This window comes from Arvicola amphibius, chromosome 2 (genome assembly GCF_903992535.2).
Source record: "Arvicola amphibius chromosome 2, mArvAmp1.2, whole genome shotgun sequence".
In the NCBI taxonomy this organism is placed as follows: domain Eukaryota; kingdom Metazoa; phylum Chordata; class Mammalia; order Rodentia; family Cricetidae; genus Arvicola; species Arvicola amphibius.
Window position 1 is genome coordinate 111,431,732 of NC_052048.2, and position 22,405 is coordinate 111,454,136.

At 37.6% G+C, this 22,405-nt stretch overlaps 1 protein-coding gene across 21 annotated transcripts in view; it reads left to right on the plus strand.

The window, feature by feature from the left end:
- Nucleotides 1-22,405, plus strand: part of Nrxn1 (neurexin 1) — a 1,076,729-nt gene that overhangs the window by 739,077 nt on the left and 315,247 nt on the right. For all 21 annotated transcript variants that reach the window (XM_038319685.1, XM_038319674.1, XM_038319675.2 and 18 more), the window contains one exon: nucleotides 20,588-20,769. In XM_038319685.1, coding sequence (XP_038175613.1) covers nucleotides 20,588-20,769 — 182 coding nt within the window. The remainder of the gene's footprint in view (nucleotides 1-20,587; nucleotides 20,770-22,405) is intronic.

Below are 22,405 nucleotides of genomic sequence, written 5' to 3' on the forward strand. Positions count from 1 at the left end.
TAAACAGAAGCCTCCAGGATTTCAGTAAGTATATGTCCTTGGGATAGGGGTTTGCAGATCAGAGGCATTTTTGTTTCATGGATCGCTTAAGCACAGTAATTAAGACTGTAAATGTAACTTTGACTCTCACAGGTCCCCAGTTTAATTTGCTGAAAATGGAATCTGTGCTTTGGAGGGACCATAGAGCAATAGGAGAGGGGAATGAGGATTTCAAGTGTCTTGGTTTCTTATAATTGTGTCTTGCTGCAATCTGTTCTTCAACTATGTGGCTTCAACAGATGTCCTTTGGTTCCTCTTACATCCTGGATTAGTGCTGCATGGGTATTGTCTTTTGGAAAACTTTATTTAGCAAAATTATATTTGACTGATCTTATTGAAAATGTGCTTCTTTCCAAAAAGCAACAGATAGATAGATAGATAGATAGATAGATAGATAGATAGATAGATAGATGATAGATAGATAGGTAGATAGGTAGATGATAGATAGATAGATAGATGATAGATAGATAGATAGATAGATAGATAGATAGATAGATAGATAGATAGATAGATAGGTAGGTAGATAGGTAGATAGATAGGTAGATAACCAAACATATACCCCACAAAACCTTGACCTTCTTTTACTTTAGGTGTCATGCATGATAGAGAGTAATTGCTTGAGTGTGCCTTTCTGTGTCTTGATTTCCCTACTAAAAGGGTCATGTGTCCAACTTGAATTGAAACTTTTCAGACCGATGTTGATGGTTTTCTATGTCTTGCAACGGGATGCAGTGATGTTTGTATGAATTAACACTTGTAGGTGTTCCTGTTCCCAGGGTAATTTAGCAAACCCTACATTAGGTACCTTATATTACCAGTGAAATTAGGAATCCCTTTCTATGTGTAGTAGTCTTGCTAATAAAATAATTTTAAAAATGACTCAGAAGGAAACTCGGTGATAATTTTATTAGATTTTGAGTGAAACAGTAAGCAAGCAATACATCTTGGCATTTCCACTCCATAGAAATGGTGATGGAAAAAAGAAACAAACACCTTTTATAGTGAATGTTGAGGAACAGCTGAATGGCAGATTATGGTCAGATCACACAGTCCTCACAAAACCAACTATGAGACTGAGTCCTGTATGTAAACACAAAGAGCCATTATTCTTAATTAAGTTCCAACTCAGACTCTTCGAGTGTCCAACATATTGGCACAACCAGAGAGCCCCGAGCTCAGTTGGTGTGAGGTTTTTTAGTAACAGAGGTTGGGGTGAGTGATTTCTAAGGTCAGGACCTCTGATTGTCTGACATTTGTCTAGGGGTGTCCTGGTGAAAAGCAGTGGGGGTGTGCAGGCATGTGATCCTATCAACAATGTTTGGAACACTAGGAATTACCTTTGGATGGTCTGTTTCTAGGTTGTGCCTGGGTAGTCCCAATTTGTGGTCTTTCTTGGAACCAGGAATTAATTTAGGGTAAACTACTGAGACTCAGGCCTCTATTGAGCTTCTCATGCCTAGGTCCTACAGTCAACAGTGTGTGTGTGTGTGTGTGTGTGTGTGTGTGTGTGTATGCTTGTGTTTGGCGGTTGTTCAGAGTATGAATCAGTAATCATAGTGTCCAGTAACACAGCAACACAGGACTGGTCTTTAGCCAGTTCTCAAATAAAGAAACATTAAATATGAATTTTTTTCTATCAAACATGGTAAAACTGTGTTTATGACAATGAATTCAAATATTTTATCTTCCTTATTTTATCATACTTCTATGCAAATGTTTTAACCTCCCTTATACATACCTCTTTTTGAAACTTCTACATCTTGCCCTGCTACATCTTGGCTTATAGTGGCTGAACCCTTTCCCCCTCGTTTCCAGTATACCCATTATTTTAAAATAAGTCAATCTGAAAAGGGTGTGAAGTCAGAGTCCAGCCAATGGGAAAGACAAAGTAGTCTTCCATGCTACAATAAAAACCAAGTGCACTTCCTGTTCCCGTGTGTTTACTCTTCTGCTTTTTGAGAAATGTACTCCCTTGATTAAGTGTGAAGTTTTGCCTTGAGGTATTTAAATAGAGTGGTGATCTTTTTCTGTGAAACCCAAACTTATTTCTAACACAAAGAAAAAAAGAGAAAAGAAAGAGAAGGAAGAGTTGTGATGTTCTGACTTAGTACTTAGAAAAGCCAGGCAGGGCGTAGAGCACAGGGTCCAAAGTGCTGCATGATAGACTCGCTGCCAGCACCGGACAGGAACCCTTAACTATCTAAGTAAGGGGCTTGCTATTCATTGCCCTCTCTTATTAGCATGACTTCAAGTGAATCACATTTCTTGTGGTGCAGAATCACTCCTGGCCTGGTGATTGACAGATGGAGCTAGAACTAGCACATAACGCCAGATCTCTACTAAGCTAGAGATAAGAGTACAGATTTCATTGTTTGGTCAAGAGGAAATAGCTCTGCCTTACGTGGTCTCAACCATCCCCAGGCACTTCCACTTTGGGTTCAAAGTTCATGAGGGAGAGATCCTTTATGAATGCCCCTCTAAACCGGCTAATACCTGTCTAGCAGTGTAATGGTTCCATTGTCACCACCACAGAGTTTCACATTTAGTATTACAATATGTGAGAAACTAGCAAATGCCTTCTAATCACAAAATTCAAGTAAAATGTCCAGCCAGCCTCCCACAGGCTTCATATGTCCCAGGATATTGCAAATACCCCCATCAACTGTAGATAATGTTACATTTCATTGTCAAAGTATTAGACACAGATGATAGAGCAAATTTTTTTTTCTATTTTGCCTATAGTTATCATACTTGCCACTAGTAACCATATCCACTCTGTTGTAGAGGTAGACTGAGAGTTCTCACTAGATCAGAAGTTGATCAGAATTAATCAGAAATTGGTTATTATGTAGGCTTTTTGTTGAGGGACTTTTCCTAGAAAGATGCATCTCTCTCTCGAGATCTCTCTCTCGAGATCTCTCTCTCGAGATCTCTCTCTCGAGATCTCTCTCTCTCTCTCTCTCTCTCTCTCTCACACACACACACACACACACACACACACACACACACAATTGTCAGAAAGGGGAGGGGGCAGGGGAGAACTTAGACAGATTCAAGTAACAATTCCACCAAAGTTTAACTCAGGTGAACCAATGGGCTTCTGCTGGTTTTGCTAAGATGTATGGGTAAGGAGTTTCCTATGAGAGCACAGGTGACTGGAGAGCAACTATCTTGTTCAAAAACTCAGCCTAGCATGGTGATGCTGGAGCTCCCTGCACATATTGCAGACAGGTCAACCAGTCCACGAGGTCTCTCTGAGGCTCACTGCAGCATCTCCTTCCCTCAGTAGCTGTTTTCTCTAATAAAGCTGCAAAAGAGTTTTCGGGGACTTCCAGAGCTTTGCTTTTCAAACATAAGTAGGACCTGAGGTTTTCTTCTGGATTCTCATGAGTGACTCCTTTCCTCCTGGAGTTAATGTTCAATTCAGAAGAAACTGCTCTACACTTGACTTGTTCTTTGTAGGGGGAAGGGTTGCTTGTTCGTCCCGGCCACTCATTCACAAAATAACCACTCAGAATACTATATTATTTGCAATACTGTTTGGCCAATAGCTTAAGCATATTTCTGGCTAAACTCCTATCCTAAACTAATACATCTCTATTATTCTGTATATTACTGTGTGGCTGTAGCTTAAGTTCCCAGCGTCTGTCTCAGGCAGCAGTTCCATGGCTTCTCCCTGACTCTGCCTTCCTCCTCCCATGAATAAACCAAACCAGTTCTTTAGTCATTAACCAATAAAAGCAACACATAGACAGAATGATGTCCCACACCATTCCCCTTTTCCGTTTAAACGAAAAGGAAGGCTTTAACTTCAACACAGTAAAATATAACAAAACAATTATCAAGCAAGAACTACTGTTACAATATTTATATCTACTTTATATTTTATCATAACTAAGGAAAACTATAACTATATAATGATATGGGAGGCCTTTCTGTGTGTTGCTTTTATTGATTAATGAACTGCTTTGAACCTATAGCAGGACATAACTTAGCTAGGTGGGGAAATATAAGATGAACGCTGAGAGAAAGGAGGCAGAGTCAGGGAGCCACCATGGAGCTGCCACCAGAGTCAGACATGCCAAAATTTTGCCGATAAACCACTACCATGTGCTATACACAGATTAATGGAGATGGGTTAAATTAATATGTAAGAGTTAGCCAATAAGAAGCTAGAGCTCATGGGCCAAGCAATGATTTAAATAATATGGTTTCTGTGTGATTATTTTGGTGCTGAGCAGCCAGGAACTAGTGGCTTCACCCAACAGTTCTTCAAGAAAATGTTTTCATATTCGAATGTTTTCTGCTATGGACAGTTGGGCTGATCAAGCATCGACCATATTTTTCAACCATAACAATTCCATAGTCCTTTTCACCCCCACTACTGAGTGTTAAATACAGATAATTGCATTCTTAGGAGAAGAGATCTGATCTGAATCTCCCAAATCTCATCGCATTTGCTCTAATTCTTACACATGGAGTCTAGTGACAGAGCCAACACCTCAATTCAAGGTGTTCTGCATGCAGCAAGGAGTTGAAACAAGTCTTGATAGCTAGAAAAGGCAATCAAATAAGCCTTCATTCATCAGGCTGACGTCTAGACAGCAAGAGAACAAAAGACAGGCAGGACAATATAAAACAGTAAATCCTGTTCTATTAAACAATCTCTTCAGTTCCGGAAAGAGAGGGAACAGTGCAAACCAAATCTTCACCTGACTGATATGGCCAGTTCACTGAAGCTTCATAGGAATGTCATATTAGATGCCCAATCTTACATTTGGGGACCATTATAGGAGATGTGATACAAAGTAGTTGTGATTCTGACTTATGATCTTGCCAGCACTTTTTAAGAAGAAACCATTGACTGTATTTTCATTAGAACATAGTGTCTAACTTGCATTCTTGCTTACTCAGCAGAATACCAAGCAGCATCTTCCAGGCCCTCTTCAGTTTATGAAGCCTTTATAGACCTGCAGAGATGCACGTGGCTAAATTCAACAAAGCTTTATTAAATTCTGAAGCACTTCCTTGTCTGATATTTTATATCCAACAAGCACAGCATCCATTCCTTTTCTACACTGAAAACCTAGGTATAACTTTTAGCTTCTTTTCCTTTCGATTATAAGTCTACAGCTTCCTTCCATGCTCATTGTTTTTTTTTTTTTGTTTTTTGTTGTTTTTTTTTTTTTTTTATTTGTACACTTACTTAATTTTTTCTTTTATTGTGCATTCACCACTTTTATGGCATCTATACTACCAAAAGGAGTTTGTTATCTCGTCACTGTACCCACACTAAAATGATTTCTTGGTTTAGCAGATAGGATTATACTGTTTTCTCCTTAACTGCAAAATATTGCCTGATATTCATATTGGTAATTTTGTCTCTTTGGTAGTCCATTTTTTTTAAAATTTTTGAGTTGCTTATTCATATAATTTGCTAATATTTTTATCTCTTCTTCCTATAAGTATTTTTTTTTTTCCTCATGGTTTATTTTTTTTTATATTTAAAAATTTCCATCTCCCTTCCTCCCTTTCCTCTTCCCACAACCTACCCCCTCCCCTCATTCGACCCCTTTCTCTCCCCCTCCTTCTCCCCCTTCCCTCCCCTCCCCTCCACCCATACCTCCCCTCCCTCCCTCTCAAGGCCAAGGAGCCATCAGGGTTCCCCACTCTATGCTTAGACCAAGGTCCTCCCAACTCCCCCCAGGTCCAGGAAGGTGATCTACCAAGCTGAGAAGGCTCCCACAGAGCCCGTCCATGAAGAACAATCAGAGCCCAGAGCCATTGTCCTTTGCTTCTCAGTCAGCCCCCGCTGTTGGCCACACTCAGCAGGGAAGCATATATCTGAATTTTGTTGTTGTTGTTGTTTTGTTTGTTTTCTTTTTCCTCTCTGTTTAATAGTTAACATTTTTATCCTGGTTTTCTTTATTTTTATTCTATATATTTTATTTTATTTTAATAGTTTTTATTGAGCTATATGTTCTTCTCCACTCTCCTACTTTCTTCTCCCTCCCCTCCCACCGTCTCCCATGATCCCCACACTCCCAATTTACTTACATTTGGGGACCATATAATGGTCCCCAAAAGATCTTGTCTTTTTCTTCTTTCCATGTAGATTATATCCATGTATGTTTCTCTTGCCTACTTTTTGTTGTTTAGGTTCTCCAGGGTTGTGGATTGTAGTCTGTTTTTTCTTTGCTTTATGTTTAAAAGTCACTTATGTGTGAATACATACTATATTTGTCTTTCTGGGTCTGGGTTACCTCACTCAGTATGATGCTTCCTAGATCCTTCCTTACTGTTATTAGTCTATTAGTTTATGTCATTATAATTTATTCTTTTACTGACTCTGGCCTTTTGAAGGGTCTCCTTGCCTCAATGCCTTCTCTTCATCACATTTCTGCCTAGAAGTCATAATAATCTTGCCAAAATTCAGAACTGATTATGTCATTTCTCCAATTACAGTAACTGACTTCGATTTAATTCATTTGGATTTAATAAAAATATTATACTTCTTGATATGAGTCTCTTGTGACATGCCAATTATTATTTGGGGTGAGCATGAACAGAAGTTAGTAATGAACTTAATAACTGCTTTTAAACTTGGTAACTGCTTGGTACCCAATGAGGATAGAACACTGTTGTTCTGTTTATGTTCCTATCCACTTATTCTATCCATTTGTTCTGGCATATTATTAGCTCTTTATGAGCATAAAATTCTTCAAACTGTGTGTGTGCGTGTCAGCATGTGTGTGTGTGTGCAGGTGTGTCTGTGTGTGTGTGTGTGTGTGTGTACCCTATGATGTTACAGTGGAAGTTGTCATCTCCAGCTGAGTCTGTTCCATGTATGCTATCCAGGGATGACAGTAGAGTGGGGCTGACTGTGTCTCTGACTGCAGTAGAAGAGACTTAGGAATTTATACTTTCAAAGCTGTAGTGAGTACAAGGAGGAAAATGGAGGTTCAAATAGATAAAGTCATGGCTGCATTATGAAAATAAATATTTCTTACAAAGAATAAATGGCAGAAAAATAAAAACTCTAGAAAATGTCTGCAAACTTGGTATTATTTGGGAAAAAATTGGAAGCATCTTTGTGGGGTCAGAAATGCAAGAGTGTGCTTTACTTCTCTCCATTTCTAAACGTTCCCTTTAATCTTGATAGTTTTAAATACTTTTTTGCATAAGAATAAACAAGCTACCAGCACAGGCTTAGATACTGTTTGTTTTGAAATAGTTTGAATTCCAATAGATTTCAGAACATTCCTCAAAGAAAAGATGAGTTCCTTGACTTCACCCTATTTGTCTGGTTCTTTCCACTGGGTATTGATTTACCAAAATCTCCCTTTCTCTCAGAGGAGAAAGTGATATTTTATTTCTTGATATACACACTTTTATTATACACATTTTATGCATAGACAGCTTAGTTTGCATATCAATTTTTAGTACATGCATGCTAAGCTTAAAAAAAGTGTATAAATGTATATAATTACTTAAATATGTGCAAAAATTTGCTCCAAGTTGCATGTGAGGGAATATAAACAAATATTAATACTTTTTGTTTTCTTCCAAATTATTAATACTGGGAAAAAAAGTCAGCCAAGGGAGTTTTGTTTTGCTTAATACCTTCTTTTTCTCTCTTTTCTAGTATTTTAATTTATAGCATTGTATCCATGTTTTTTCTAAATTATATTTCATTTTCAAGACAATTTTAAAAACAGTTGCTGACATAGAATTTTTTTAATTTGAGGCATAATACTTAGTTAATTTCCCAATAATATGTTTTTGTTGTATGTATAGTGCAGAGATACTCAATTCTAAAACATCTAATTGAAAATAAAATCATCTTCAAAATATTCTTGACTGTTTATGTATTTATTTACCACATCAATTTGTTATCTGCGAAGTGCGTGTTTAAGACATCCAGCAAGGAATAACAACATATTTTTGTCATTGTCTGGAACAATTTTTTGGAAAAAACAAATACTATATTGGGCAAGGTAATGCATGTCTATAATCCAAGTACTTGAAGGAAGAGGCAGCAGGGGGGTTAGTTTGGGGACCAGCCTGGGCCACACAGAAAGAACTTTTCTTTAAATTAAACTGGAAGAATGTGAACTACGTGTAACATGTGTAGGTTGTGCTTTACTCATAACTATTGGGTAGAAATGGAAAGAGAAGATCGTCTGCAGTAAAATCACTGCTCTATAATTCCTTGTCTCTGAATGAGGCCATTGCCATTCCAATTGTAGAGACAGTCGAGATGTCTGAGAACCATCTGAGCAATGACTGAGAATGAGGGAAGCCGGACATTAATTAACATACCAGTTCCTCACTACACGGGCAAATAGAGGTACTAGGCTGAGTTAAAAGTCTGATATAGAGAAGCAGTTCATGTTTATTTGAAAATGGATAAGGAGGAATTTGTCTTCTGCTCTATTTATTTTCTTGGGTCATGAGTATCAAAAGTAACTTTCATTTCAATGAGCTAACAAGGCGAAGAAAAATAATTGTAGAGAGAAACTGAAACTCAGCAACTCGGAAGAAGATGCTGGAGAGTTAGCGAGGAAACCCCCAGGATAAACCAGCGGGAAATATGGGAGAATGTTGGGTGGTGATAAAATGTTCCATATTACATAACTACTAGGCCTCATGTTTACAAAATGCCTTCAAATGTTTACAAATGCCTCAAGAATCAATTGTATACTTGCTGGGAAACTAGGATATCTTTCTTGATTATTAGTGTAATGGATTAAAGTAAAATACTGTAGGCTCCCTCAAATCCGAGTCACGGCATAAAAAAAATGGTAAAAGTAAAAATGCTGCGGATCTCAAAGTGGCTGCAGCAGGAAGCGGGCCAGGAGACCTCTGCATAGTTGGCATCAGGCAGTGGGCAGCAGGTCCTGAGAGCATCCAGTCCCAGGAGGGACGGCCACAGTTCCCCAAGTGGCTGCAGTGGGCCAGGAAGGGGCAGCAAGTCCCAGGCAGGGAGCTTCATGGAGATGTAGAGACACGGGTAGCCAGTCCCATGAGGAGAGACAGATGGATGGACATGTCACGAGATCATGCCGAAGGTCTCTGAAGGTGGCTGGTCCCAGGGTGGGTGAGAGACAGACACATAGGCACACCATGCAGCCTGAGGTTGGATATTTATTTAGTGGGTTATGGAGGGGAAAGAGGAGAAGGGGAGAGAGCAGAGAGAGAGAGAGGCACAGAGAGAGAGAGAGAGAGAGAGAAACAAAAAAGGGGAAAGGGGAGAAGTGGGGAGAAGGAAGAGACAGAATCTGCCTCTTTGAGAGGGAGATGGGTGGGGGGAAGGGACTCAGGTTGGAAGCTGAAGATCAGCTTGCCTCAGTAAATGGGGGGAGGGGAGGAGGGAGTGGTCATGGCTTGTCTCTTAAAGGGACAGAACAGACCATTACAATAAGTAATAATAATAATAAAAAAACACTGGCTCTTATTACTTGGAAAAGACTTTCCCAAGTTTTGGAACCGAAAGATGCTAGGCGATTAGTATCTCACATTTTTATAATTGGCAGCCTGCTAAACAGGTTCTCTGTAGTCAGCTTTGTGCCCAGTTCATCTTCTTAGGCTTAGGATTCCTAAACCACACATTGTACTTTGTTTTTCAAATATATCGCCGTGTGTTTTTGAAAGGGGAGGACAGGGAATGAGGGAGGGAATGAGGAAGGTGTTTGACAGTCCTCTGGGAAGGCTAAAGGACATTTACCCCTGAAAGACTGATAGATTCTTACTAATGTCCCAAGGAAAGGTTTTGATAGGAATTTTTTTTTCAATTATTTTGTGATTATGAGTAAATAATTTCATGGTGAGGATACCTTTTTTTTTTTTTGAGTCTAAGAGATAATTGCAGCTTTTTCTATTAAACTTGTTTGGCTGTATTGAAGATAAAGAAAGCCACCAGGGGGATGCTTTGTAGTTTTGTTTTAAAAGCTATGTAAGCACCATTTACTATAAAAATGGGACCCAGAAATATACAGGTCTATCCAAATATATGATGGTTTTTCTAACAATGTATCTATTTTGATGGTCATAGCTGGGAAGCTGGAAACATCCAAAATGTTGCCTCATCCCCTGAGTCTCAGAGAGAAGAAAAGAGTAAAAATAGCATCAGGGCAGGTGGCAGCCCACTTTAGTTGCCTGAACTGGGAGAATTGTCCAGAATTTCTTGCCCATGATCTTTTGGCCACCACCGTGTCACATGAAACTCCTTCCGTTTATCATGGAGAATGGGAAGTGGAGCCTCAACCTGAACAGTATCCTACTAACTCTAGAGTGTTCTGTTACTAAAGCAAGGGCTGTATAGTCACAAACACCTGCGTCTGTGTCCCAGAAATAAATGAAGAGAGCAATCAAGATTAGTAGAAACTCTTGTGAAGGGGGAAAACAGCATAACCCCAAAGAATTCAGTATGTAAGGGATTATCAAAGTACCAGAACTTAGTCAAACGAGTGAAACTCTCCCATGTTCTTACGTTCTCTGTCTTTATTAATACTTCATAGAAAATAATTCTTTTGTTGGTATACAAACTAACTTGTGTTGAAAGTCCATGGAACCACCCACTTATTATCTTAATGCCAGATATGTTTCATCATCAGTAACTGCACTTGGGACAAGGTACTGCATATTGTTGGATTTTCAGAGAGCTTTCTATGTCGTGGTTTAATTCTTGCAAATTGCTTGCCAATTTAAAGTGAGCTGCATCTAAACAGTAAGTAATTGCTTATGAAATGAGTGCAAACTAATTGCTAGAATAGTTAATATTCACAAAGCACTTTTATACTGCCTGCTGTTCCAAAAATGCTTGCTCTCCTTGTTTTAAGTGTAGCTTGTGGTGCTATTGTCAAACAATCTGACTGAAGCCATCACTTCAGAAGCATTATGCAACATCATACATGTCGATGGCCTCTGTACTGTAAAGAATGGTACAGAAAGTCATGTCATCTTGATGGATGATTGAAATATTTGAGTAAGGGAACTGAAGCCTTAATAATTAATTCTAATTAGTGATTGATGGCAGTAAGCTTACTACACTGGGTTTCAAATAGCCCCTCTTTCCCATAAGAGCCAATAAAACTTAAATAACTCACAGACAGATAGTATCCGAATTTAATTTAAATACAATAGCCAATTTTAAATGAATTCTGTATTTTCAAATGCCTATAAATCCAAGTGCTTAAGTATGAAGCCTGCTTCACCTGCTCCTTGTTCTGCCTGACTCCTCACACTGTGTCCATAGATGCTTCTTGAAGACTAGATTTTTAAAGACCTGTGTTTCAAACTGAGGGTCTTCTGAGCTCAGAGCCAAAGTTCAACAATCTGAGGTGGGAGTGAAACAGCTTATAGTTTAGTCTAGAAAAATAGAATACCGAGGACCTAATACAAAAGAAAACGTGTTTGATTTTGACTTGTTTCAGGTCTTCATTGTCCAGTAGAATGTTCCAGGCATTCCAAGTTTAAAGGTCTGCCACATGTACCCTTGGTGTTTCACATCGATGGTAGAAGGCAAAGGTTCCATAGAGCAACCATAAACAAAGACAATAAAATAGCTGTCACTGTCAAAATTCATTTCCTTCGTTGAATTCCACTGTTGTGTTGCTGTTTGGTTGGTTGAGTTTTTACATTTTTATAAATACTGACATTGTGTGTAAGTGGCCCAACATCCCCATTCTTTGCTTCTTGTAATTATCCTACGAAAGTAGATTGTACTTCACACAGAGGGTTGAGCTTTATGCCTCTCGTAATATTCATAGGCTCTTTCAGAGCATAAGCTGAAAATAAACCAACTGAGTTACAGATATTTTATTTTACTTTTACTAATGTACCTGTTATGGTTATATTTTTTTCTCCTAAGTGTAAATTAATGCTTAAAATTGAGAACTTGTTTACTTTCTCATGCAGCTGGCAGGAAATCTCTGTGATAAACAGATAAACTATGACCAAAATTCTCTTAGATACAATTTCTTTCTTGGGACATTAATATCACATTTTTTCTGTTTTTAAAGTTATCTGACTCCCAGTTAATGGAAGTTTGCATTTTGTAGAATTTTTTAATATGATTTCATGCTAGCATTTTTAATACTGTCCTTGAATAGTCTTGACTCCAACTCATACCTTAGTGTGTGTTTATCTAGGGATTTAATGCAGGAAACAGAGATAAGACAGTATTCTTAGACAGCACGGATTTCTTCCATTTCAAAATGTGGTTTCCCATATATCTGAGTGAATCTACTCCCTGTATCTGAAAAGGTTTTTTGTGTCATTTCTGTTTTTTTTTTTTTTTTTTTTGTGAAAATATGACCCTAAAATTTGTCCTGCTCCTTCCAGAGCCTTGCTAAATAATGCCTTTTCCAAAAGAATTTGAGGTTCTTTTGAGAGGTCAGTGGATTCTTTAAGGTGCTTTATATGTGGAATATTCAAAGTTGCCCTAACAAAGAGTCTTTACTTACTTAACATGATCGTCATGGATTAATCATTGAAATTTTTGAAAGGACTAATAATTAGAGAAAAAGTTGGCAAACCTGATATTGGTTTATGTTAACTTTTTATTAAGATAAATGTGGAAGGGACCAAATCAATACAGATGTATTCTTATTACTGAATTTAAAATTTGAAATGGAAAGTAATACAATGTAACTATGACTCCAAGAATGATTGGATGTTGACAGAGATTTCATAATGATGGTACATCCTTGTCTATCACTGTCAGAGCACAGCATGCTGCTTTGTTGCCTTTGTGTTCTCTATCACCATAAGCATGTTAGGGTTACTATCTCTGCATTATGTCAAACAATGTCTTTCAAAGCTTGAGAAACATCTCAGTGGGCAAGAGCACTTGCTGCCCAGCAGAGAACTCGGTCACAATTCTCTACACTTACATGGCAGTTACCAACCATCTGCTAAGAGAATGAATAAATGGATGAGTGAATTTCTGGTTTATTGGTAGAACTGATCTCAGATTTGGCTGCTTTGCTTAAGCAATTTTTTTAACATAATTTTCAGAACATTCACAATTAAAGTTTGAATTGAGTAAATGGGAGGTTATCACTGTATGCAAAAAAAGCTTCTGGTGACTTTATTTTTAAGAATTTGCTGGAAGATTGCACAGTTTAGTTAATGTTCTTAAAAATAATATTTTCCTTAAATAACCTAATAGTGTGATTTCTTCTCTTCCTATTCATTTTGCTTATATCTCTAACACAAATTTATCACTGAAATGCCTGCCACAGAGACATTAGGTTCAGTAACTGCTTAAGAGAGCCTGGTTTCAGAAAGGAAAACATAAACATTTAATGTTCCCAGGGTTGTGAGTTTTAAGATTACTTTGCTTGATTTTATTTTGAGTTCTCGATCATTTCTTTTTACTCCCAGTCACATGGTTAAGACCAAGACACTAAAAAAAGTTCCTTGACTCTGAGTTTGATCTTGGAAAAAGTTTGTCTCATGCTGTAGTTCAAACTGGAGATCCTATGTATTCCCAGAGTGGATATTATCTAAATGACACGTTCAAGAAGAAAATAACAAGTACCTTTGAGCGAAAATTGGTTGCCCTAGGCTTCGTAGCACAGGCCAGTAATTCTAGCTAGGTAGGAGGCTAAGACAGCAAGATCACGGGTTCAAGGCCAGAGTACTCTTCAGAGTGAATTTAAGACAGCCTGAGCAACTTAGTGTAACTCTGTCTCAAAATATAACGTGAAAACAAAACCGGGAATATAGTATGGTGTGAAGGCCCTTGCCTAGCGTATTCAAGGCCTTAGGCTCAATCCTCAGTATGTTCAAAATGCATGAGGATATTGCAAAGCAGTGCCAAATTATCTGCTACTGCATAGATTTTCTAAAAGAGCATTTCCTGGCTTGAATGTTCAACCATGTGTCCAACCTCAATTTGAGAATATATGTTTATGTGCACATATAATTTGTATTTATTGTTTATGTTACAGTTTTAAGGAAACCCTTAACTGAGGCTTCACCGTAATCTCCTTTGCAAGGCACTGTTAAGCATCCCAAAATAGTTTTTAGTTTTTAGAATCCATTCCCTTTAATGCAGAGAAAACCAAGATGACTACTCAAATGAATTCTCTTGATATGAGTTATTGATAGGGTAGTCTTGGCTTTATAAAGTACAAATGAACACCATTTATGCATTCCTCTGTTTGAAATGTCTAAATTGTACAATGAGTCTTTTCTGAGTTCTAATTAACTCAGCCTTACTGTTCTCCTTGAAACTTTAGAGATGTCCATAGTGAATAGACTAGACAATGTAGCTTTTGGTGACTTTCCTTAGTGCATGTCACGGTTGTAAAGAAGAATAACTCACAGACCTATTTATACTCCAAGATATTACTTTATCTTTCAGAGGAACACACTTACATCGTGAAAGTAAATGTTCATAAATGCCTAAATCTAAAATGTATGTATGCTACATTTGTGAGCATATGCTTCTTTCTACAACATAGTGTTTCCATGACAGCCAGTTCAAATGAACATATAGAATATTTATTAGAAAATTGTTTTATCAGACAAATGTTTTAAGTTAATAGCAAGGCAAAGTTTCTTTATGACCTTATTGAAATGCATAATTGCTATTTGAATTATCTGAGATAAATGACTCCTGACTTCATACACATCATGGTAGCTTTCTGCCCTTTTGCTTTATAGTTTTGTTGGATGGAAACTTCTTACTGAGTAGGCACACATCATTCTTATTTTGAGATGGTGCTTGTCTGGGGCAGAGCTGAAGCTTCTGGGAGCTGGCTCACTGGATTACTTGTGTTGTCTGCAGGACCAAGTTTCTGATTGGCATTTGAGCTGTCTGTCTGCACACTCTTTCCTGTACCACTTGAGGGAATTCCAGTGCATGTGCAGAGAGGTTCTTCTTAGCATTCACAACTAACACTAATTAAAAAAAATCCAACAACTTATTTTCTTAATGTTCAATAGTTCCCCTTGATATTACAACTTAAAGTTCTGAAAGTATATACAACTGTCCATTTATGACAGGCTAATACCTCTGCCTAACCTAAATATGACACCGGGCTGCTCCAGTAAGACCTTCATTATTAGGGGATTGTTTACTTTGGGTAGGTGTCTGAGGCCAGTAGCTAACAATTTTATGTACTTGACACTTTTTTTTTTTGCTTTTTTCCTTATTGAATGACCAATTACCCTCTTTTGCTTTCTAGTCTGTTCATAAAAATGGAGTAAACGTGTTCATTGTCTCCAGTGTACCTTAGATACTTTAAGTATTTTCTAATGTAATGCAATCTTGCCTAAGCTTTTTATTCTTAAAAAAAAGTTCAGTATTGAAAACCCAGTAGTTCTTTGATTTCATCATGTAAATTGTGTAAGCATGAATAATTTTACAATTATTTGGGAAGAGAATGATCTGTAATTATATGTTATATTGTTTTATTTGTTTGTTATTTTATTTTTTGAGACAAGGTTTCTCTGTGTAGTTTTGGAGCCTGTCCTAGAGCTTACTCTGTAGGCCAGGCTGGCCTCAAATTACAGAGATTTGACTGCCTTTGCCTCCTGAATGCTGGGATTAAAGGCATGTGCCACCACTGAATGGCCTATGTTATTGTTTTTAATATTGCATGTTTCACAATTTAGTGACTTTAGAGTTATTCTTAAACTCTTTTGTAATATATAGTGGTCCAGTGGTCTTTTTTCTTAAAGAAATTTGGGGGTTTAGTCTTTCATTCCAAAGAATAAATTCTATATGTTAAAAATGCTCAAACAAATTTAAATTAAGCAATAACGTATTAACATGCCTATAGAGAAGATAACAGCTGTCATTTATTATTGTTTTAATTTTCATCTGACATCCTGAGAACGTTCTCTGGATAAAGCATTATACTGCTGTTACATTTAATGGAAATGTAATGACCCAAATATTTCAAGTTGGTTACAGAATTATAGGCCTTCAAACAAGAACCTTTTATTCATGTACTTATGAGTTAGAAGCTAATCTTTTCAGAAGTTAATTATATATTGTGTGTGTATAGCAAGGATCTGGAGCAACCAATAATCAAACAGTCCTGTCATTGCTGATTGGATTTCTTTTTCAGAGAGTTTCAGTAAATTTGGGGGATTCTATGAGTCCTGAGGGAATAAAGTGAAAATGCTTCAGGAGGGGAAGGTTGAGAAGAGAGAGGAGGCAGGAAGAGAGTGTCCATCATGCAAATGATCGTGTTCAATAAGAGCTGAAGATATTTCTCACAACATCACAGACAGCACAAAAACAAAATAAAACCCATCAATAATATTTGCAATCTTTTACTTCAGTACAGAGTATGTTGCATTCTTGAGTATGGATCTGATGTTTTCTCAATAAATTTAGAGTAATAGAGATTGCCGAAAGGCTTTAAGTGGGGAGATTTCTAAACTCCACTTTAGGGTTGAGTCATACATATACTTAGTGAGGTGAAGGATGCCGAGGGCAACTTGTAACAAATCCACCCATCCTCAAACATGCAGAAGTCATGAAGATGGCACGTCCCTCATCCTCTTCTATATTGATCCAAAGCTTGGAGGTGTGATTGTGATATGCTCCCCTCTCTCTAAGTTCACTCACAAAAAATAACACATGTTGTTGTAAGAATAAAGATTTTAAAGCTAGTTTCTAGCTCATTTTTTTGTAGATAAATTTTATTTAAAGATCGAGTAAATATTTGCTTTGTGCTATAAAAATGGCCATGCTAGATGCTTTCTGGTGGTGAGCTATTCTGTGTTTCACAAAACTCCCATGTGATGTAATTTAATGAGACCTCTATTGTCCACTGTTAGTGAAAGTAAATAACAATAATAGAGTAGATTTGTGTGAAGAACAGTGCTATTCCAAGGAATAAAATACAGAATAATTAATAAAAATTATTATCCAAGAAAGGCCTTTATTAAAAGATAGTTGGTTTGAAAATAAATTTGAAGCAAATCTAAATGTTCTCAAAGTGCTTATATTATGTTGCAATGCCATTTTTTATATTTTCTTGAGGTTTAGGTGTATACATGCAGGCATGACCATCCACAAACATACACACACACACACACACACACACACACACACTCATGTCCCCTGAGCACTCAGCATTTGCTAGAATGGAGGCTGCCAGGGGCTTCTCTGCACCCTCTCATTTTATCCCCACAGACATTCCATGAGACAGTGATGCTGCTGTCATCTGTGTTTTCAAACAAGCGGTCCTAAGGATGGAATCAGTCCTGAGCTCAGGCTTTGTGAGTAGCAAGTAATAAACTGCCGTTTGATCTGGGTCCACCCCAGGTCAGAATTTCTAGTCATCATTTCTATCCCTCTGGTGGAGCAAGCATGCTATCTTAGTCATTGACAAAGACACACACCTAATGAAGTATAGTTTAAAATTTCAGCCCATTGGCTCACTGCATTTGATAATGAGGATTATTTTCCAGCAGAAGAGAAGGAGGGATTTAAGGATATAAAAGTTTTTTTTTTTTTCAAGTTTGATGCAAAATGGAATTTTAGAAAAGAAGCTAGCATGGATATATGTGTAAGCAGAAGAGTGGCCTCCAATCTATTTTTTCCCTGTTTTATGAAATTTTACTGTTGATTTTCACTCAGTATAATGTATGTAGTATACACGCAGGGTAGAAAGAAATAGTGGAGAAATAATCACCATATTTGTTTCCTGCAGTGAAACGGAGGGTGTCGCAATAAAGCCATCTCGTACAGGAAAGTTGATAGAGTGCTAGTGTCCAGGTCTCACTGTGTATTGAGAAAGAGCAAATTACATGATTAATTCAGATTGTGAATAATCATATCGATATTATATTTATTTAACTGAAAATATAAACATTTAGATGAACACGTTTGGACCAATAAGAAGAAGCACTTATGTGGTGGTTTGGTTTCGATGTGGTAGACTGATACCTCCAGTTAAGTTTTTTCTGGATGCCTTGTAATAGAAACAGAAGCATATGCCAGGCAGTGGTGGCACACACCTTTAATCCCATCACTCAGGAAGCAGAGGCAGGGGGATCTCTGTGAGTCTAGAAGCCGGGTTATAACTAGCTTTTCCACTTAACCAAATATTTGATTTTAGGAAAAAAGCTAATTGTTATAACTAAACTTCTTCAAATATAACAAAAAAGACTTCATTCTCTATGGGAGCAATGAAAAAACGGTCATGAAAATGATTTTTAAAAGTTTATTTTAGCCAGGTGTGTTCGCTCAGGCCATGATCCTCACACTTGGGAGGTAGAGGCAAGAGTTTGGAGCCAACCTGAGTAAAACCTTGTCTCAAAATATAACAATAACAATGAAATAAATACAAAAATAAGTAGTAAATAAATAAATATAAATGTTGTAGCAGGAAATGTAAGCTGATGTTATTTGCAACATGGCTTCAATTGGATAATTCTGAAAGAGAACATCAAAATTCCCATTTTAATTCTGAAATTTACCTCTATTTTGCAACATTCCTTATTTCCTGTGAAATAATATTCATATGCATTCAAGAACAAAGTGAATTAAAAAGAGAAAATGAATGTTGTCTGCACTAGTTATGGTTATATTATGTTATAACCCCTTCTTCTTATATTCCATTTTTATTGACATTTTTTACTGAGACAGTTAAAAAATTCTTAATAGTCTTCAAAAATACCAAATAGCAAGTTGAAAACAGAACAATAGGCCTTATGAACTGCTTGCTTAGGAATATTAGTGAGCATGAACTTCTGGGGAGAGAGATATAAAAGGTGTATTAGTAACTTTTCTCATCGCTATGACAAAACACAATCAGCTTAAGGAAGGGTTTCTTTGGCTTGCAGTATGAGGCTATAGTCTATCAGGGTGGGGGCGCAAAGCCAGAGCAGCTGTTGACATTTTGTCTATGCTGGATCACGAAGCCAAGAGTTGACAGGAAGTGGAAGTAGGCTGTGAAACCTCAGAGACCACAGCTTCACTTCTTCTGGCACACATACATTCTAAAGGTTCCATAACCTTTCAAAATGGTGTTTCTCCCTGGGGACCAAATTTTCAAATCCATGGGACAATGGGAAATGTTTCACATCCAAACTCCACCTAAAAGGCATCTCTCATTAGCCCTCCCTTCATTCTTCCCTCTCTTCCCTTCCTTCTCCTCTCCCCCTCTCCTCTCTTCTCTTTTCTCCTGTCTCACTGGAGATTGAATATATTGCTTTGCATTTGCGGGGTAAGAATTCTACCATGAAACTCCTCAGTCATTTCTAAGACTGGATCTTACTAACTTGGCCAGGTGAGGTGTGAATTGATTCTGTGGTCCAGGCAGTCCTTGAACTTGTGATTTCTTTTTCTATTCAGTTTCACTAGTAGTTGGAAACAGGCAGATACCTTCAGATCCACCTTGATTCAGATTCTCTCTCTCTCTCTCTCTCTCTCTCTCTCTCTCTCTCTCTCTCTCTCTCTCTCTCTCTCTCTCTCTCTCTCTCTCTCTCCTTCCTTGGAGTGTTTTTTGTTTTTTTATGGATTTTTTTTTGCCTTCATGTATGCATATGTTCTACATACACGTCTGGTGCCTTCAGAATTCAGAAGAGAGCATTGGTTTTCCAGGAGCTGGAGTTATGGGTTGTTATGAGCCATCATGTGGGTTCTCCACAAGAGCAACATGTGCAGTAAGACATCTTTTTCTGTCCCTTTCTTTTCTCTTACATATTTTTCTTCTGTTACTTCTTCCAAATCTTTCTCAAGGGATTCCTTGTGATCAGTGAGAGACATGCTAGCAGTGCAGCAAAATGGGACTCCCGTGCATTGAAACACTCTCTTTATGTGAACTTGGTAATGTCTGCCATCTCCATCCTGTCATACAGTCTTAACCCCCATGACTGAGAGGATACATTATTCTCCATGCTGTAAGAGCAGTGTTCACCTGGAGGGAGTGAAGGAGATGGGGAAATCTCTAGGATGCTGTGCTATTTCATAGCCACCAGATACTACCCGTTAACACCTGACTTCATTGGTGGCGTGTGTTATGTGTATTTGTTGATGGGACTTCTGGGGTTTTTAACTGTTGATATGTAAATTATCTCATGCCACATGTGCAGAGACCCTTTACCCATAAATGTCTGATTTGAAGTCTATTGTTGCAGGTTGTTTCCCTGTGTTGTATGACCCTGTCACATCCGCATGCAGTCCTTGTTTCGAAAACAAGTTGATATATGTTTCTGCTCCCTTCTCAAGCCTCCAGTCAATGTTTCCTACTAAACTATTTCTTAAAAACTGGCAGGATGAAATGAAAGCCCATTACATCCCATGCTTGTCCAATTCAATGGAGAAAACTGAAGCCTATTATTTGTTCTGGACATCTGCTGGTGGATTTAATGAGTGCATTTAACCTGAGTGACTACTCCATTTCTTTTAAAACAACTCTGTCCTCTGTCTTGAGCAAGTTTCATTGATATCTATCATTTCCTTGCCATAGTTTATGAATAAAGTGAACATTTTATTGCTGCATTAATACATGACATGGGAAACATAGATTTTGTGTATAGATACTAATGAAATATGTATTTTGTTTTACAGCTGGGACAACGTATATCTTTAGCAAAGGTGGTGGACAGATCACGTATAAATGGCCTCCTAATGACCGGCCCAGCACACGAGCAGACAGGCTGGCTATAGGGTTTAGCACTGTTCAGAAGGAAGCAGTGTTGGTGCGAGTGGACAGTTCCTCAGGCTTGGGTGACTATCTTGAACTGCACATAGTAAGTACTTTCTAAATAAGATTCAAAATTTGCTTTTCACCATTAACTTTATACATATCTGCATGTATGTATGTGTTTGTATATATGTTTATATATCTATATATGTATATCCATATAGATATATGCACTTAAACTTTCCCCAAAATATATTGTTACAGTAAATATGAATATGGGATGTAGCTACTAAACCACAGTGCTACTGTTATTAACATGAACTTCACAATAGGAAGAAAGTTATTTTTATTTTTGAGTCTTAAGTCATGTCAATTTTTTGTTTGCAAAGATATTTGGCAGTGAATTTCTTGCTCTAGGAAGATTTTCAAAGTTAATAAAGTAAGATATTGCTCAGTAGCACTGTACCATCTGGCTGGAAGCGGGGCCTGCTATATTGGTAGCACCCAAAGATCTGGATTCAGTAGTCTTACCTCTTTGCTTGCCAGAGCAAAAATTGTCTAAAGTTACATGGTGTGGGAGGAATGAAGAAGGAAACTTTAAGGATGTGAAAATTTCATTTGGGGTTGTGAAAATGGCAAACATCATTGTTTCTGGGGCATTTTGCTCTAGCTTTGATAGCTGTCGGGAAAGTTCTGAGAAATGTTCCTTTTCTGTCTCAGCTCTGCAGAACTGCACATACAAATTTAGCCAGCACACAGGAAATGGTAAATAATAGCTTATGAAAGAGATGCTTTCTCTTTAGTTTTCATAGCAGACTTTCAGGTTCAGACCCCCTTTTTTTGCAGTCCTACTTTTAAGGAATTACCAAGTGCAGTTATAATTCTCCATTTCCTCCGTTCTCTGTATTATTTGTGTGAAAGAATGCACATGCTTTATCTGCTAAGAGATATTAGTATTTTTCTGTATTGCAGAATCACAAACAGAAAAATATGGCATCTTCAGAACTCTGTGTCTGTGGCACACATAAGCAGTACAGGGCTTGTATAATGTGTGCAAGACCCGGGGGTCCATACCCAGCAACATTAAAAATGAACCTGCCAACAAAATGTGAAGGGATTCTTGATTTACCTAGAGTCCTCCTCTTCGTGAAGTTTCATAGACATTTCATTCTCTACAACTTCTGTTTTATACTTGAGTATTGCCGATTGTCTCAGTCTCTTGACAATGTAATTTGTTTTCTTTATGCTTGCCTGGTCTATATTCTGCCATTACCAAGTGCTAAGTCTTCAAAGGACCCATAGTAAGGCCAACATTTTTCTTGTTGGTAGAAACTGGCCTTAGGCATAAATCCTAAGATGGCTAGGAAAATAGCAATTCACTATGCTACATCATCACAGATTGACAAGGTTTTAATTGGGAATGATTTTATTAATTTTTGCTTAATCTTATTCTTACATTAGATTTCCAGCATTTCCAATAAGCCAGCTGAAGTTTCACCTTGACCACTAGAGCTGAATTCAGTGTTGGTCTTAGGGGGCAAAAGTAAACAGAAAATAACACCTCAGCATAATAATTATTGACCCATTGTAAATTTCCACTCAGAATGCACTTGTCATAAGATGGCCACCCTCTGAAAGTAATTTCAGTTGCCTTTCAGCAAATACCTAACAATCAAAATGGAAAGCATTTGGATTTTTATAGCATCATAAATAAATGATCAGTTGAGATAAACTTCTCACGG